The sequence below is a fragment of the Cheilinus undulatus genome, linkage group 10 (genome assembly GCF_018320785.1).
Source record: "Cheilinus undulatus linkage group 10, ASM1832078v1, whole genome shotgun sequence".
Taxonomy (NCBI): domain Eukaryota; kingdom Metazoa; phylum Chordata; class Actinopteri; order Labriformes; family Labridae; genus Cheilinus; species Cheilinus undulatus.
In genome coordinates, this window is record NC_054874.1 from 35004162 (window position 1) to 35020810 (window position 16649).

The 16649-nt window shown below is 37.5% G+C and overlaps 1 protein-coding gene across 1 annotated transcript in view; it reads right to left on the bottom strand.

Moving 5' to 3' along the window:
- The window catches only part of glrbb (glycine receptor, beta b), a 76879-nt gene that overhangs the window by 39269 nt on the left and 20961 nt on the right, over positions 1-16649 (bottom strand). Inside the window, exons 5-6 of the mRNA XM_041797736.1 lie at positions 8572-8798; positions 6191-6273 (exon numbers count right to left, since the gene is read on the bottom strand). Of these exons, the coding sequence (XP_041653670.1) occupies positions 6191-6273; positions 8572-8798 (310 nt within the window). The remainder of the gene's footprint in view (positions 1-6190; positions 6274-8571; positions 8799-16649) is intronic.

Genomic DNA, 16649 nt, shown 5'->3' on the forward strand with positions numbered 1-16649 from the left:
TTGCATACAAAAGTGTACATATGAACACAGTATACAGGTTCAGCTACGACACTTATGCATTCATATGAATATCCCCAGTATGCCTTAATGTTTCTCACACTCATAAAAACGTGTAACATGTGATATATGCACACAGGCCAGCAGAAAGCATTAAGTCTCGGCAGTGAGCTTTAACATTAGTAGGAATGGCTTGAAGTTATTTTGCTTATTTAGGTCTAAACAGCTTTTTAAACAAGATGCAATAACAACAGTCAAGCTCAATTAGCTGTGAGACTTTCACAACAACCTTAAAATATGATGATTTATTCCACTTCTCTAAATGCCCGCCACTGAAATTGGCTTCTAAACACAAGCAAAAAGCTTTCATTAACCCCCAAACAACAATTTTATAAAAAAAACCCACAAATGTATTCCCAACTCATTAATACAGTATCCTCCCAATACTAACAAGCAGACGGGTTAAAAGTCCACCTGAAATCCCATTAATTCCTTCCCTTGGTGTCAGAAATAATGTTGCATGGTGTGTTAAAGGTGTTGTTTACACATTTTTATAATAAAAGGATGAAACAAGGTCTTTAGGCAAATATGAAAAATAGACAGATTGAAGGGACATGCTGGTCTGTTTACATGACACATGGGGGCCAGAGTGCTGGTGTTTTACTTTTGCAAACAAATGACATAATGATCAAACATGACTGAAGAATAAAAAAGAGTGCAGCTTTTAAACAAGGCATAGTGACACTGACAGATACATTTATGATGGCTGATGGCTGTTTGTTAGAAGTTAGGTGGGTTAGGTGGTTAGGTAGATATATGGGGAGAAGACTGATGTTACTCAGTTCAGACAAGTTCATTGCTTGTCTCAGAGGGGTCGGCACCTCTAGATGACTTATTGTATTTTTTTGTGAAAGAATATCTGTTTGAATGAGTGTAAGTGTGATATCCCCTCAATCAGTAACAAACGCTTTTTCTTTGTTTTGGGTCATGTTTTATGTTTGTCTACCATTTTGGTAGAATCAGTAGGTGGCCGTAGGGAACTAAATCACCTTTCAAAATCAATCACCTATTTCTTTTTATTCAAGGTTGTTAAATGGACAGTCATTTGTGAGTTTCCTGAACTTACAACCCTTCTTTCGTTTTGGGGAAATGTAATGTATGCTGTTACTGATAAAACAAAACATTATTCATAAAAAATAGCACTGACTGCATCTTACAAAGGACATTTTTCAAATTTTTATTTTAAATAAATAAATTTAGAGAAATATTAAATCAAATAAATTCATTTAGAGCACAAATGAGAAAATCTATATTGACAGGGTTGCAGCTTGTATTTTTGGCACTGAGGAACAGAAAACTTTAAAAAGACAATGAATTCTGCAAACCACTAACTTAGACTGGCCACACACTATTAATGTTTTTACTGAACGAGGAGAAGACCTGTTGAGAGATTTCTTTTAAAGGGTGAACTGGTCAAGAGGTCAGCAGCACATACTGTAATACACTACATGGTTTTAAGTTCAATTTGGGGCCAGATTTCCCACCCCCAACAATTGTGGGGGTCATATCCCGAGTGGAGGCTCGTCACAAACAATTATTTCAAAATGCAGATATCTTCAGAGTTTTTTAGTTCAATATACATTGCTTGACAAATTTATTAGACCACCACCCAAAGTAAGGTTTATGCCACAGCTGCCCTAAATTAACAGCATTGGTAATTACCAAAATCATTTTTGATGTTTCTGCAATGGTTAATACACCAATATGTAAAAGCTCTTTGACTGAAATGATATTTTTAATGCTAAAATATAATCATTCTTGTTATCCGTGAATTTTCAAATTTACTGATTTACAAAAAAAAACAAAACAAAAAAAAAATAGTAAAGCACATTATTATTTCTTGATTAATATGGCAAATTATAGTTATTTACTTGAATTCCTGAACAGAAAAATGAGTTTTAGTGGTTGAATGTGATGCTTGATTAATTTCTGACTTCTCAGAGAAGCCCAGTGAGCCGGCTCAAATTTGGGTATAAAAAGGTGAATTCAGTTTGAAATTCCTCATTCCTGTTCAAAATGGTAAAACATGGAGAGCTCACTGAAAATAAAGAGTCTGCATTAAAGCACTTAATGATGCTGGATGGTCTCTGAGACAAATAGGGAAAGACATAGTGTTCTCACAGTGTGGTCAAGTATGCTTTGGAGTCAATTGCTGAGACTGGTACTCACAAAATGTGCTAAGGAAGAGGCAGAAAACAAAAGTTAACTGAAGCAAATGTCAGACACTTCAAGATTTTAAGTACTAGAGACAGAAGGAGGACCATAGCTGATCTTCAGGTAGAGATGAATGCTCCTAGATCAGAGTCTGAGAAAGTCTCCAGAATGACCATAAGCAGACAACTGATGGAATAAGGCTTAAAGGGAAGAATGGCTGCTAAGAAGCCATTATTGAGGCCTGCAAATATCCAGAAATGCCTCAGATTTGCCAGGGAGCACAAACACTGGACTGCTGATGACTGGAAGAAGGTACGTCCAAGTCCAAGTTTGAACTCTTCGGTCAGCATCGTCGTGTTTATGTCCGCAGAAAAGCTGGAGCATCTGCTGATGCCAGATGCATTGCATCCACAGTGAAACGCAGTGGAGATTCCATTATGGTATGGGGTTCCATTTGTGGATACGGCGTGGGCAAAATAGTGAAAATCTACGGTATCATGAACAAGATTGTCTACCACAACATCTTAGTGCATCATGGAATCCCTTCTGGACTGAATATGATTGGTGGTGAGTTCATATACCAACAAGACAATGACCCCAAGTATACTTCAAAGCTGTGCAGCTGTGTAGATTCAAAGATTGATCACACATCTAAAGCAAGTCTGTGGGAACAGCTAAAACTATCTGAAACTCAATAACAAAAGAGACTGTCAAAAAGTACATAAAAAAGTACATAAAAACAATGACAATCTTCCCCTTCAACCGAATGACCACACCAGAGCCACTGCCCTTAATAACTGTCTGCAGGATATCAGGGCATGGATGGCTAATAATTTCATATAGATAAATGAAAACAAAACACTCATCATGTTCCATCCTTTTAATTCCACCAGCACCATAGTACTGTCACTTGGTCATCTATAGGATCACATCAGACCCCATGCTAAAAACCTTGGAGTAGTTTTTGACTGTTATCTGAAACTTGACAAGCAAATTAGTACAGCCATCAAATCCAGTTTCTTTCAAATCAGGACTATTTCTAAGATCAGGTCATTCATATCTCATAAAGACTTAGAAAAAGTCATCCATGCCTTGATATCTTCCAGACTTGACTACTGCAGTTCACTGTATTTAGGTATATATACATTGTTTACAACTTGATCAAAATGCTGCCGTAAGACTACTTTGCAGGTGAAAAAAAGGAGATCATATTACACCCATATTAGCATCCTTACACTGGCTCCCAGTTAAGTACAGAATCCCATTCAAAATTCTCTTGTTTGTGTTTAAAGCCCTTCATGGCTTCGCCCCGGGCTACATCACTGAACTCTTCACACCTTACAGTACAGCTAGGCCTCTCAGAGCATCAAATCAAGGTCTTTAAACCATCCCAAGATGGCATCCAAAACATTTTGGTGACAGGGTTCTCTAACACTGCGGAACAATCTACAATTGCATATACAATCAGCTGATTCTGTGGACTGCTTCAAAAAATACCTGAAGACTCACTGTTATTCTCTTGCTTTTCTTAACAGTTAATTCGACTTTAGTTTAACTCATTTTATGGTACCCCTCATTTTGTTCAACTATGGTGTGCATGGGGAATGCTCGGATACATACTTATGGGCATGCATTTGCCAATGTCTTAAACGCTCTTACGTTGTCACAATGTTTTATTTGGTGATTTTAGATGTATTCTGTTTAAATAGTCACTGTACAGCACTTTGGTACAAACCCTGTTTGTTTTGAAAGTGCTTTTTAAATGAAGTTGACCTAAAATAAAGTTGACCTAATATAAAGTTGACATTTGATCAGGCAAGATTCTGTGAAATTCTGTGTGTGGGAACTCTTAACTGTGAGGTCATTGAAAGGTGGGTGGTCTCCAGTGGTCTCCAGGTCTGGCTGAGTCATCTAGTGTCTGCATTCGTTTGAATTGTCCTTATATCTGTGGTCTCCCACATTTTTTAAATCGTGTAAGATTTGATAATTGCCTGGTGAGTGGCCAGCCTTACTGCAACCTCATACAACCTTTCATTGGAGATATTGAAAGGTTGGGTCATTACAACTGGCTGCAATGTCTGAATCACAAGATTAAATCTTTGAAACACCAGTGCAGCTGTATTAATCCCTATGGTACTTACCTCTCTTAGGCAAGCAAGGTTTCAAATCTGCTAACCAGCATGTTTACTCACATTTAGATTTTTGTGCCTCAGGCCTTGCAGTATGGCACATTTTGCATAATGTTGGTATTGTTCTTTGTGTCATTCTTCACCCTCTTGTAATATGTGCAGTTTTTTTTAATTTTCTACCCTAAACCTCCACTTAGAAACATATCCACAAACTCAAAATCTTCATGTGTTTCCACTGCATCTGTGTGCCTCTCTACTAGCATTAAACAAGAAAAGCCAAAAGCTGATAGCACTCCCTGCCAGTTAAAATAATGTGATGCTGTGTAGATTTCTGCCTAAACTAAACTTAAGACAAAAAGTAAGGCAATTTGTGTTTGGTACATCATTTCTTTGTTGTAAAAATGCTTCTTAGCAATAAATTTTATACCGTTGGAAAGCCTGTTTATTACTCTTTTAAATGATGCCACATTTGTAAGAATCATGCATTTGTAGGATGAGCAGCAGAGCTGGGAATGTAGGTTGTGCCCATGAAAAATGTGCCAAATCTTCTCTGCAAATGCCAAACAGCTGATTCCGCCATTGACTCTTGGGTGTTTGGTGGATTGGATGATTGAAGTTTGAAGAAACAATACATATTGATTATTTAACAATTCATTAATTTAACAAACAGGGGCCTAAGTGTATGAAGCATCATACACAGCCACAACAGCCTGGCACTTCATCCTCATGCTGGTCACCAGCCTGGTCACACACTGCTGTGGGATGGCATCCCATTCTTCAACCAGCATTTGTGAGGAAACAGTATTCTTGGGGTGTTGTCTTCTTGGGGCGCCCACTTGGCGGCCTGTCTCTGACATTCCTCGTTTTATGGAACTTGGCCTTCAGTTTGGAGATGGTACTAGGGTTCACTCCAAACAATGCCGCAACTTGGTGTTGTGGAACACCAGCTTGAAGTTGCCCAACTGACAGGCCCTATCCAGATCAGTCAAACGTGGCATGTTGATTCTTGAAGCAGACATCTACTGACCACTGTAGCAGGGCCCATGCTCACAGGTGCTGCCAATCAGGCACCTGATTGGCAGCACCTGGGGGTACCAGAAGCTCAAAACAAGAGTCAAAAGCAACAGCAAAATAAGCTGTTTGGCATTGGCAGAGAAGATTTGGCACATTTTTCATGGGCGCAACCCACATACTCAGGTCTGTTGCTCATCCTACAAATGCATGATCCTTACAAATGTGGCATCATTTAAAAGGGTAATAAATAGGCTTTCCAACGGTATAAGATTTATTACCAAGAAGCATTGTTACAACAAAGAAATAATGTACCAAACACAAATTGCCTTACTTTTTGTTTTAAGTTATCTAAGGCGTTCATTTTAGTATCAATTTTTAATTGTATTGGGAAATACCAATACATCCCCACCTGCAAATGTTTGCTGGTTGTCCAACATGCTTACTTTCAGTATAAATTGTGCATTTGTTTTTTTTTTTTTTTTAACTACCTATGGAGGAGACTCTGACCTGAAAGATGTCAAGTTTGTGGCTCTTGTACTGTGTAGCACGCTGTTGTTAGGCTCACTATGACAGCCTGCTCTGCCTATGATAGCTGATATTAGTAGATGATTTATGCAGGATTTTGTCTGTCTGTATCAAAAACGGAGACAGACAGAAACTAGAAGCAGTCAAACTCCAGACAAAATAAAAACATATATTTTTCTCAAAGGAGAACACAGGGTGAGATATATACAGATCAGATACAGACTCATAGCAGACAAAAACAGTTCAATGTAATTCTTTTTAACTTTAACTGATGAGAGGGTTTAAGGTGATACTATTTAAGGAAAACTCACAGCTTTCAAGTTGCATTTTGCACCTTTGTGTGTCCATGGGGAACAATGTCAGATCCAGTGGGCATGAAAGGGTGATGGACAACCTGGAGGAGAATTAAAAATGTTTTTAGCTTTTCATTCCTCAAAACAATATCAACATCAAATATCTTTACCCATATTTAATCAGATATTAGTTCAATGTCTTTTACATTTGGGAATAAAACAGAGGTATAGGAAAATGTTTACTTCCACTATCATGAAGGAGATACAGAAATCAAACCAATTAATCATGCACCAACAAACATCAGACAAAAGCAATCAAACATCAAAAAGACTGAGGTAAATCACATAAAAACAAGGAAAATATTTAGCAATATTCTGATCTAAACACACAAGGTCATATAAACACAGACAGTCATTTCTGATACATTCAAAGAGAATATATGGGCTTTAGTTGTACTAATATCCTTTTATTTCAGTCAGGATTAACAATTTCTCATGCCCTGCTTTTGTTACACTCTTATATCCACTCAATCCTACACATACAACACAGAAATCTTATAAGATTTATGGTTTTACCCAGATGTCCCTTTCAGAACTTTATTATTCACAAGCATTGTCTCTGAAGAAGACTGAAAGTAGCTGTAGCCTCAACAATTTTACTAAGTGTCGAGAGAGAAGGGTGAGTGCTACACAGGGTCAAAAAGTCAAAAAATGTAACCAGAAACAGGTGCTCTTCAGGATAAAGGGTCAAAGATTAAAATTTCAAGGCACTCTGATGTGACAAAAAATCCTTCATGGAACAGAGATGTCCATGCGTTTCGACTCCAGCAACGGTCAATGTAATAGCGTTGTAATGGCATTATCAATAAACATTATTTAAAACAACAGCTGAAAAGTAAAAAAAGGGCCTAAAATTGCCTTTGTCCTACATACATACCCCTGACTGCAAGAATGTCATATGTTTTCATTATTTCTAATTTTCACCCAATAATAAACTCAACTAGAAAAGCACTCAGAGTGCGCAGACCTCCGCCATTAGCCCTATCTCCAATAGTAAAAAATCCTTTAAAAAATTCCTGGATCTAGACGGTGATTCGAATCACTGCCAAATCTAATCAGCTCTTCCTTATGCCATTTCTGGCGTTTCCCGAAAATTTCATCAAAATCCGTCCATTACTTTTTGAGTTATGTTGATAACAAACTAACAAACTAACTAACTAACTAACTAACTACAAACCCTGCTGATCACATAACCACCCTGGTGGAGATAATAAAACTCAATATATTAAAATCACCCACAAAATGTTCAAGGCCTAATGAAAGAAACATACAATGTTACTTCTAGAAAACTGTTTTGTGAAATTAGCAGAACAATTGTCTGCTCAGTGGGTAACATGAACATGAACATAAACAGGATTTTAAACCCCATCTCTCATTACTTTTGGAGTTTTGGTTTGCAAAGAAACCACTCACAGGTACCTTAACAACATTAACTAGTAGTTACATAAAATAACAGAATGGAAATACAGGGATAATCCTATGACCAAAGAGCTATGGTTCTATAATGTAGGACAATAACAGCTATGCTGTGATTAGTAAAATGTTTCCCTAACTGGAAATATACTTTGATGGATATTATAAATAGACCGTACATTGCCTTCATACAGACTACATCCCTGCAAGAGAGTTTTATGGATAGGTTCTAACTTGAATGGCTCGAAATAAAGAAGATCCCAATTTTCAAAGTTCAATTAGAAGGCATTTAGAAATTCACATCTTCACTAACAGAATGAACAATGGTGAAGCTTGTAATATTAAATTATTATGGCAGGAGACCTAGAGTTGAAATTAGGGCTAGGCAATTAATCACAAATTAGATTAGGTTGCAATATGGCCTGCTACAATTTTGAAATCACAGACAGTGCAAAATTTTCTTAACCTGAAATGTGTCAGCATACTAGTTTGATACATTTTTTTTTTTTTTTTGCAGGAGCATTTTTTGTTCTAGACATTATGCATATATTTAAGTGTCTTTTTTTAATACTTAACAAAAACCCGACTGTTACAATCACAATATTGGGGGGAAACAAAAAAAAAAAATTTGACTATTTTCACAAATTATTCAGCCCTAGTTGATATCATAAACACAGTGTAAAAAGCTTTATTTGAGTTCACTGCTAAGTTTTTAAAAAAAATCATGCAACAAGAAGAAACCGTGGATACCTTTATTTTTCAAATTAAAAATGAATGATATGAGCATTACTCTGTTAAAAAAAGGATGCTTAAAAAATTCAGCATATTTGGTATTTTTTAAATTACCTTTTGAGACTAAAAAATTACAAACATTATACTGAAGGCCAAAAAAAAGGACTTTGCTTTGTTTCATTAAAGGTTATTACCTCATACTGATGAGGACGTCCCCATTGCGAAAAATGAAGAGTAAAATGTTCTCCTGTGTGACGTCGTGGAAGTTTGCGCTCTTCTCATTAGCAAAGAACAGATCAGGTTTCCAGAGACACTTAAACATCTTTGGATCAACAGTGAGAGAATCAGACTTGAAGTCCTGAGGTAGTTTCAGCCTGGGGTCATTCCACCGCTGCCGCAGGAAGATGTTTACTCTGTAATCCTGTTTGGTACAAAGACACACATGAACGAACATGGTTAATGTCTGATCAATGTCAAAAGCACTCAAAGGCCTAAGTCAAGTCCTTTAAAATGTATTCCTGCCTAAAGGAGTTACATTTTTTGCAACCTTTTGTTTTTGCTGTTGAAAATGAAGCTGCTGAGGCAGAAGTAAAAAAAATGCACTTCTAAGGGCATTTAAGATTGGCTTTGGTCTCTAAAGTTCATTTTTTTAATGGTTAAAACAGTAAAGATGTTTAATTTCTTTATAACCCAGCCATTTTGATAGGATGATGCATGAGGTAAAAAGTTGTGTCTAATTAAACAGCCAGGTGGGGTAATGTAGCTGATTGTAAAGGGAGGCTCCACTTTGGCTTTTAATCCTGTCCCTTCCTTATACCTGTTCCATTTTATTTATTTTTTATTTTTTTTTCAATACTTTAGCTAGGTGATAGGCTAGACAAGCTAGATGATGGTTTTCCCAACCAAGATAATCATCTGGTGCGCCTCAACTCCACCACTTTGCCAGCCACTTAATTAGTAAGAAGTTAGTTGGAGTCAGCCTTTACAGTACAGTCACCACTATTGTTGGGCTTCTTAACACCTATTCAGACACAAATGTGACATCACTGAGTCTATGCTCATCGTATGTGAAGCTTTGTAAGGAGTTTTAAGGGATTTCAAACTTTCTGTCTATCTTTATGAGTTAGATATAGAGTGTGACAGATATTCTGAAGTTGTTGCAGATGTCTCATGTTTCTCTTGAGCAAAATAGCAAAATCTGTTTTATCACCAGTGCTTGAAGGCATCATTCAGTATGTACAGTGGCATATATGGGGGTCCTAAAGCATTCACAGTCTGAGCTACATTTCCAGTAACTACCTTTATTTGAATTGCAAAAAAGGTACAAGTTATTTTCGAACACAGAGAATTGCATCCTGAAGTGTACATATAAAAGATGCTATGGACAGGGATGCAGGTGATTAGCCAGCCCACCTCTTAGTAGTCCACACCAGAATTACAAGTCAGTTAATCTCATTCTTAGTATTTGTTAATAGTTTCAGGCCTGCAATCCCAGCCAAATATTTTGTCTAAACTAAAGCACAGCTGGCTGCCAGTAGTAGCCACTGTGGCTCTAGTTAACTGCTGTTAAGATCTTTTATGTCTGCTGTGACTCCTCTGAGGATCAGGAGGCACACCTGTGCTGGCTGCAGAAATCAGCCACAGCTGCATCCACTCTGACCTAATTAGGAGTCCATAAAAGACCCCTGAGCCCACTGATCAGTTTGTTCCACTGCTGAAGTGATGAATTTTCACCCTGGCTGTCAAGTGTGTCAAAAGTGAGTTTTGTTTGATTCTATTTAATAAATGAAACACACTGTAGCAAAGTTTGATTTAATTATTTAATTGCTGCACTTTTTCTGTTAAAAGAAAACTTGGCCAAGCCTTATTGAACATTATTTTGTTGTTTGAAGATGACCAAATAATTATGTCTATATCCTTTTCCTTTTGTTGAAATTCAGAAACACCACTTGACAGCTCTGAAATTGAAACTGTTTACCTTGGAAGCTCATCTCTGCTCTGGTTGTGATTCCTCATGTCCATGCTGATTAACTCCAGCCCTGAACACCTGAAGCACATTTAAAACAACTGCCATGCTAAAACAATGCCCCTTTAACCCAAAGGTAAACAACAGAATTAGGCAAAGTTGTACCTACAGTAGGTTATATCATATTTAAAACATGATCCCGTTAAATAAAATGTGCTCCATTTTGACCGTTTCCTCAATGTTTTCTTACTTTAAGACTACTATATATTACATATTTATTTGAAACAGAGTAAGAGGTGTGGCTATAAAAATGAGACCAATGCTGAAATACAATTTTTTTAACATACACATTTTTTGATGTCTTTTTCCAATACATCAACACTGCTGCATTCAGGTCTTCCACTGATCAAAGCAGTGCAGAGGGTCTTCTTCAGACTGTTGTTTCAGAACCTCTGTTATTCTTTTTTGATAAACTTCTGATAAACTAAAAATGTGTTCCTCTGTGCACAGATTTGCTCATAGGAAAAAGATAAAAGGAACACAATGTCAATCAGGAGGGTGATCAAGCACTGATTTGTTTTTGGGCCATACAACTGTTTTGGGACAACTTCGGCACACACTTTTGTCATGCTCATTTTCATGCAAAATTTGCCGAGCTAGCTTTTTATCAATGGAAACAATCTCTGCTAACATTCTTACACTGAGTAGTCAGTCATTTCGAACAAATTGCTCAATTTGTTGCTTGTTTTCAGAAGTTTTTGATCTACATGGGTGCCCAGAGCATTCATCTTCTTAGACATCCTCTCTGGCTTTACAAAACCTTGAATGGCACAAAACCTTTTGTGCCATTCAAAAACAGGCGAACGTGACACTCAGAGTTCCCATACACCTCAATTAATGCAAAGATTAAACACTTGTTTTGTTAAATTCACCAAAAATCTTGTTTATGCATTGCTTCACTTTCAAGCTAATAATTTTCTGATGCCTTAGCAAAAACACGTGAACTTCAGTCAGTAGCTAGCAGTGAACTAAACAATTGAAGACATCACTTACTGGAAACTTACAGCAGTTGTGTGTGAATACCTAACCTTTAATAAATAACGCTCGGTGTGACAGGGAACCATGAGGTTTTATCCTCAAAAATGCAATATTATGATTTCATAGCCATACCTTGTTTACAGCCGAAATATAAGCTGAAGTAAAAGCTACTACTGCTTTACCCCAATGCATTCTGGTACATGTAGGCACATCTGGCACACCTCAGAAGGTGCTCCATATGTCTCTGCAAAAGGCCCTTCTCTGATGACAAAAGTGGCTGTAACCAACATAAACATACTTCTTATGCCAAGGTTTTATGAACTTAAAAGTGGGAATTTTCCAACATTGGATCTTTGCCTATATTTACAAATTCATTTTAGCCGACACCGATACCTAAATGGAGTTCAGCCTAAACCTTTACTCCTTAAAACACACGATTGAAAGTTTTAAGGGTGAAAAAAATTAATAAATTTCAGTCACTAAGCACACATTGTAAAGTGTAAGGAATGTTGAATAAAGAAAAAGACTTAAGCTGAAGTAGGCCTGATGATTCCGCCTAAAACTCCACTATCTTATTTGTTTTACAGCCAATATGTGCAGCTGATGTAGGCTGTTTTTTTTACAGCCAAGACATTGGTTGTAAATGTCCTCAGAATTTTTCATATCTGCAGATACTGATTACTCCGTTACCGATACCTATATGCTGAAAATATCATGCATCCCTAGTTAAAAGTACATGTTGTGGACGTCTGCGGTCTAGGAGTTAGGTTGTGCCCCATGTACAGACAGATGAATCTAAATAAATGAAACAAAACAACAGGGTTCAGGATACAGCAGGTTCTCCCCCATGAACAGAAGGATGCATTTTCTTATTCTTTAAGATGTTTCCGAGTCATTAACAAGCAGAATTTCTTCACAGCAAGGCAACATCTTCAACAGACAGCACTTGCTGAGTGACATTTTACAGCTGCAGCTACAACACTGGTGACATTTCCTTTCAAAGCTGTCAAAACACAGAAAACTTCTTAGTCCATGGGTCAAATGCTATCACTACAGCAACATGTAATCATCCAATGCCTCATTAGAGAGCTTATTAGTAACATTTTCACATTCCTGGTGGTGGGAAAGTAACACTCAGTGAGGCTTGGGGTTTTCTGTGCCTGCTTTGATGGTGTGCCTCAAGCTGTTGTGGGACCAGGTGTGAGGACGGACTATTAATGCAGGGTGTGAAGATGGATGACATGTCAAATAAAGCAGCCAAAATACCAGCTGTATTCATGGGTGTAGGTGTTGGTGCATGTGTGCTCCTGGGTGAGAGATTAACTTTGACCGCCCATCCCTTCACTGTTCTCAATTTCAACACTAATGTTTTTTTTTTTTCTGTCTGATGCAGTAGCTTATGAGTCTGCTGAGAGCCAGCATTTGTCTGTGTTATCAGGTTAAATTTATGACAATTCTTCATATCTACAGAGGCTATACAGGACTAAATATAGACGATGATAACATTCAAAAGGAAACAAAGACAACCTCCACCATTTTAAGGATATTTGAAATAAAAATGGGGCCAGATATAAATTTGCTACAATGGAGGTTGCTGCATAGCATCCAAGCTATGAGTCGCTATTTTGCAACTCATAGCTGAGTCGCAAATAGCAAATGAATTAAAATGAAATAATCCTTGTTGTTTTTTAAAAAACTTAAGTCGTATTTTAGGTAAGCTCCCACAAGCAGAGTCAGAGCACCATCAAAACTGCACAGCTGCTTATGTCGTGAATATATTCAGCATTGTAGATGGAGTAAAACAACTGCCCACTTCTGGGAGCCTAGGACTCATAATTTTGTTTATGGTAGTAAGGCAAGTCCTAATATTGTTTCATTTTTACTAGACCTGCATTGACATCTGAAAGTCTTGTATCATACAAGCCTAGTTAAAACAAAAAATATCAGTGTGTGCTGCTAAAAGATTCTTCCATAACTAATATTTTGTGAGGATGATCTTCAAACTCAGTATTCCTCAAACAAACAAAACTATGTTTAAAGCCCCAGTGGGACTTAAAGGCCACAGAAAGTCCACTTTTTTGGATCATATCCATGGCAACATGGAAGACGAATTTGGCAAAAAGATATTCCAAGTGGAAAGTCTTTGTGTTGCAGTCAGTTTTTAGAGCTAGAGACAGCCAAGTGACCTAAATGTGGATTACTTCATCATCCATTCTTTGCTCAAGACTTTTTTCTGTGAACACAACACCTTTATCTAGAAATATATCCTGCTTCCCACTGGACTGGATCCTCTTTATACTTATTCATGTAGAATTTTAAAAACCACAACCAAGTCAAGCAAGGCTCCTGTCCTATCGATATGCCAGTTTTTACACAAAACCTGGATTAATAAAAAGACTTAAAATTAATTTAATTCACAATTTAGTGCAACACATTTTTCTACAGATGAATGTGCATTAAATACGTGTGGAGATCTCAAGGATAAACTTTTTTCAATTAAACGATTAGGCTAAACAGAATTTATTGTTGATGTCCTGAAGGAGCATTTCATGCAAGTTTTGATTTTATCATTACAGAACCACCATCATCACTCTTAACCCTAAAGAAAATCATTTTTCCTAGTTTCCTCTTGAGAACCTACAATGCATTTTTCAAAGCAGATTTTCAGACCAAAACAAATGCTCTATTTTGACACACCTCCTTCACCCTTACAAACAATGAACAAATAACATCAAGTTTGTATTTTTCTTAGGAATGGTCGAAATCCACACATCCATAAAACAGCTAAAGACTTTTACTCAAAGTTTTCAGGTTGTATTCCATACCTGCGCAGAGATTATTAGAGTTGTTAGGGGAATTTGCTTTAGAAAACAATCTTTCATGTTTATAAGATGTATTAAGTTGAAAAAAAATATTAAAAAAGCAAAAATGAAACTGTAAAGACAGGGTAGAAGCTATTAAGACATATATAAAAAAAATTTTTATAAGAGGTATAGCCTAATCAATAAGAGATAGATCAATGAAAGTAGAAAAGTAGGGCTGGGCAATATGGCCTTAAATTAATCCGGAATTTTTTCAGGCTATACCCTGATACATATCATGTATCTTTAAACCCCCTATAAATTATTGAGCAAATTTTGCAGCTGGAATCAAGCTGTCTGATGCAGTCACCAGTGATTCAGCCTGTCAAGTCGTGGCAAGCATAGAAAGGTGAAAAGGGAAATATGAATCAAGTTTTGAAAGGCTATATACTCAAATTCCATCAGATACTCATGCTATTATTTTCATAATCTTTTTTCTCATCAATTCTCCAGATAATCACTTGTCATCACCATCCATGGCAGCGAAATTTCACAGCACATACACTATATTGCCAAAAGTATTCACTCTCCTGCCTTGACTCGAATTTGAACTTAAGTGACATCCCATTCTAAATCCATAGGGTTTACTATGACGTCAGTCCACCCTTTGCAGCTATAACAGCTTCAACTCCTCTGAGAAGGCTTTCCACAAGGTTTAGGAGTGTGTTTATGGAAATTGTTCATCATTCTTCCAGAAGCACATTTCTGAGGTCACACACTGATGTTGGACGGGAAGGCCTGGCTCACAGTCTCTGATCTAATTCATCCCAAAGGTGTTCTACTGGGTTGAGGTCAGGACTCTGTGCAGGCCAATCAAGTTCATCCATACCAAACTCTCTCATCCATGTCTTTATGGACCTTGCTTTGTGCACTGGTGCACAGTCATGTTGGAACAGGAAGGGGCCATCCTCAAACTGTTCCCACAAAGTTGGGAGCATGGAACTGTCCAAAATCTCTTGGTATGCTGAAGCATTCAGAGTTCCTTTCACTGGAACTAAGGGGCCAAGCCCAGCTCCTGAAAAACAACCCCACACTATAATCCCCCCTCCACCAAACTTTGCAATTGGCACAAGGCAGTCAGACAAGTACCAGTCTCCTGGCGACCGCCAAACCCAGACTCATCCATCAGATTGCCAGATGGAGAGGCACGATTCATCACTCGCTTCTCCACTGCTCTACAGTCCAGTGACGGCATGCTTTACACCACTGCATCTGACACTTTGCATTGCATTTGGTGATGTATGGCTTGGATGCAGCTGTTCGGCCATGGAAACCCATTTCATGAAGCTCTCTATGCACTGTTCTTGAGCTAATCTGAAGGCCACATGGAGTTTGGAGGTTTGTAGCAATTGACTCTGCAGAAAGTTGGCGACCTCTGCACAATATGCACCTCAGCATCCGCTGAACCCGCTCCGTCATTTTATGTGGCATACCACTTCCTGAGTTGCTGTCATTCCCAATCGCTTCCACTTTGTTATAATACCACTGACAGTTGACTGTAGAATAGTTAGGAGCAAGGAAATTTCACCACTGGACTTGTTGCACAGGTGGCATCCTATCACAGTACTACACTGGAATTTAGTGAGCACCTGAAAGCAACCCATTCTTTCTCAACTGTTTGTAGAAACAGTCTGCATGTCTAGGTGCTTGATTTTATACATCTGTGGCCATGGAAGTGATTGGAACACCTAATTTTAATTATTTGGATGGTGAATGAATACTTTTGGCAATATAGTGTATAAACACAAAAAATGTTTCACTAGCTCAGTCTTGTTAAAATGTACTGTAAATATATATGTAGCATAATTAATTTCCACTGACATTTTCAGCTCCTATACAGCCTAGAATTTCTCATGGATTATCCCGTAAAGCGCAGCACTTCCTTCTTATGAGCGCAGCCAAATAAAGTAAAAGAGAGCCTTTTCTAAACAATGTTTCTATTTCAATTTTTCAAATTTATCTGCATCTTGGAAATAATTAGACTTAAATCGATCTTTTTAATGATTTAATATGGAAACTTTAGCCTGCCAAACTCCTGTCTCCTCCATCAGCTGCACATCGGGCTTAACAGCTGATGGAGGAGACGGCAGAGTTTTCAGACTTTTCAGAGATTTATGTGTGAAAACTTAAAAGAATATATACAGTCATTTCCAATGAGCAGATAGATGTTAAAGGGAAACAGAAACAACTTTTTTAAAAAATGTCTCTAATTTTTCCAGCTGCATTTGTAAGCAGTAAGTGATTCACTTCATGTGATAATCCATGAGAAATTCAAGGCTGTAGAAGTTTGACTTGTCCATGGAAAATGAATTGCTTTCAGCAGATATCTTCATTATGATAAGAGTGGGCTAGAAAAAGATTTATTGCTTTTATATTTGCTGTGAAACTGCACTGCCGTAATATGAAA